Genomic DNA, 2461 nt, shown 5'->3' with positions numbered 1-2461 from the left:
GCAAAATAGGCCCTGCCTTTCCTACGGTTGTCGTCCTTGACCCCGGACCCACGCAAGGCCTTCAACAACCTCGAAAGCCTGATTTTCGGCAAAGGGTTCCAGGCAAAGGTCTTTCCTGAAAGTGAGTCAAATGCAGACAGGGTGGGTGCTTTGGGGGAGCTGAATGGATTATCCTGATTTTTACCTGGATTTTGTGTTGGTTTTTTTTGTTTTCCTCCCCCGCCATCTACAGTTATTTCCTGTCTCCTCCTGGCCCTGTTTGCATCAGGACTGATTCACCGAGTGTGTGTCACTACTTGGTAAGGACAGAGGTGGGCTGGTGGGGGGTGGGAGAGGCACACAGAGAGAGAGAGATTAAATTGGGGAGGGGGATGAATTAAACTTTATAATGCCTTGGTAAGACCACACTTGGAAGACTGTGTCCAGTTTTGGAGGGCCGCGAGGCTAAACGGTTGCAGGAATTGGGTATATCTGGTTTAGTGAAAAGAAGGACTAGGGGAGACATGATAGCAATGTTCCAGTATTTGAGGGGCTGCCCCAAAGAAGAGGGAGTCAAGCTATTCTCCAAAGCGCCAGAAGGCAGGAGAAGAAGCAACGGATGGAGACTCATCAAGGAGGGAACCAAGAAGTAAGGAGGAATTTTTTGACAGGGAGAAAAATTAATCAGTGGAACAGCTTGCCACCAGAAATTGTGGATGCTGCCTCACTGGAGGTTTTTAAGAAGAGATTGGACAGCCATTTGTCTGGAATGGTACAGGGTCTCCTGCTCAAGCAGGGGGTTGGACTAGAGGACCTCCAAGGTCCCTTCCAACTCTGTTATTCTGTTCTGTTCATCCAGACACAGATCCTCATTCCAAACAATTCTGGCTAAGGGGTGGTCTGGATTTCAGCACGTCGGCTGGCTTGAAGTCTGGAGAAAGAGATTTCTGCGTTTTGGAAGAGCAGCTGAATATTATCAGTGTAGCTTAACTATGAGGGGGGGGGAGCCCAACGCCTTAAGTCTAAAGGGGGGGGAGGACTTGGCCCACCTCTAAGGCAATTAAAGGAGTTTAAAAGAATCCCACCTGGATAAGGAATGTGAGCCAAAAAAAAATCCTAGTTTTTTTTTTAAAAAAAAACTTTGAAAGGCCTTGTTGGGAGGGAGAGATGGAGGGAGAGAAAGGAGAAAGATAAGCAGAGGAAGGAAGGAAGGGAAGGGACGGAAATTGGAGAAGGAAGGAGGGAGGGATAGATAGATAGATGGGAAAGGAGAGGAAGGAAAGGAAGGAGAAGAAAGATGGAGGAAGGAAGGGCAAAGGGAAAGAAAAGAGAGAAAGAAGTAGAGGAAGGAGGAAAAAACGGAAGGAAGAAAAGAAAGGGAAGCAGATAAGGAAAGAAAGGATTGGAGGAGAGGGGAGGGAAGAGGAAGAAAGGAGAAATAGAAGCAGAGGAAGAGGAAAGGGAGAGAAAAAGTAGAGGAAGGAAGGACAAGGAAAAAAGACAAGAAGGAAGAAAAGCAGATAACATTAGGAAACGAGCGGAAGGAAGGAAGGAAGGAGCGAAGGAATAAAAGAAGGAAGGAATAGAGGAAGGAAGGACTCATCTATCTGTCTATCCACCTTCTACCCACCCTCCCAGTCCTGGGGGAAGCTCGCCTTGGCCCTCCCCCTGGAGAGCATCCGTTCCCCACTCCAGTGTGGGGTGGAAAGACCCTCCCCTTTCCTGGGGGGGGGGAACAATCTTAACCTGGGCAACTTCCCTGCTCTCTCTTCCCCTGCAGTTTGATCTTCTCCCTGGTCGCCCTCTACTACATCCAGAAGATCTCCTCCACCCTCTACCAAATGGCCACCCCCGTCTCCGTGCCCGCCAAGACGGTCAGCAAGAGCCGGAAGAGGAATTGACGATGGGACATTCGCCCCCTCGCCCTCCAAAGGGGCAGGAATACGCCCTGGATAAAATTCAATAAACCTTTTCTTTCTTTTTTTTTTTATAGCGAAAACAGCAACCAGACTGGTGTCTTTTTCTCTTTTTTTTTTACAGCTTTGAGTCCTCTTGCCTTCTTATTGCCAGCTTTTCGTGAGCGCTTTGCAAAATTTAAGTATATTTCCCAAGCGTTTATCTTATTTATCATCTGCAATTGGGCAGTGACTCCATAGAAGAGGGAAAATTAGAAATCACGATTAGACTATGACGATACTTTGGAAGAAGTATCCTTTTTTTTATACATTATATTTATCTCCTGGCCTCTCAAGATTGTGTGTGTGTTTGTGCTTGTGTGTGTGTGTGTCTCCCTCTGATTTTTTCCCCCTATTATCCCAACAATCCAACGTAGGCTTGATGGAGAGAGAAAGGAACTGGCCCAAATCGATTCATTTGGGGATCGTATAGATCAGGGATCTGCAAACTTGGTAACTTTTAAGAGTTGGGGACTTCAAGTCCCAGAATTCCCCAGCCAGAATTAAATAACTTAAAACATGTTGGC

At 46.9% G+C, this 2461-nt stretch overlaps 1 protein-coding gene across 1 annotated transcript; it reads left to right on the top strand.

The window, feature by feature from the left end:
• Positions 1 to 15: 15 nt before the first annotated feature.
• On the top strand, positions 16 to 1981 carry LOC107301438 (keratinocyte-associated protein 2-like; the record flags this gene model as incomplete). The annotated part of the gene is made up of 3 exons (XM_015830662.1): positions 16 to 121; positions 233 to 299; positions 1760 to 1981. Coding segments are annotated over 3 exons (294 nt in total), but the record flags the coding sequence as incomplete, so codon positions are not given.
• Positions 1982 to 2461: the final 480 nt, after the last annotated feature.

This window comes from Protobothrops mucrosquamatus, unplaced genomic scaffold (genome assembly GCF_001527695.2).
Source record: "Protobothrops mucrosquamatus isolate PMUCROS unplaced genomic scaffold, P.Mucros_1.0 scaffold12727, whole genome shotgun sequence".
Taxonomy (NCBI): Eukaryota; Metazoa; Chordata; class Lepidosauria; order Squamata; family Viperidae; genus Protobothrops; species Protobothrops mucrosquamatus.
The sequence above is the reverse complement of the archived record's forward strand: the minus strand, read 5'-3'. Positions and strand labels throughout refer to the sequence as shown.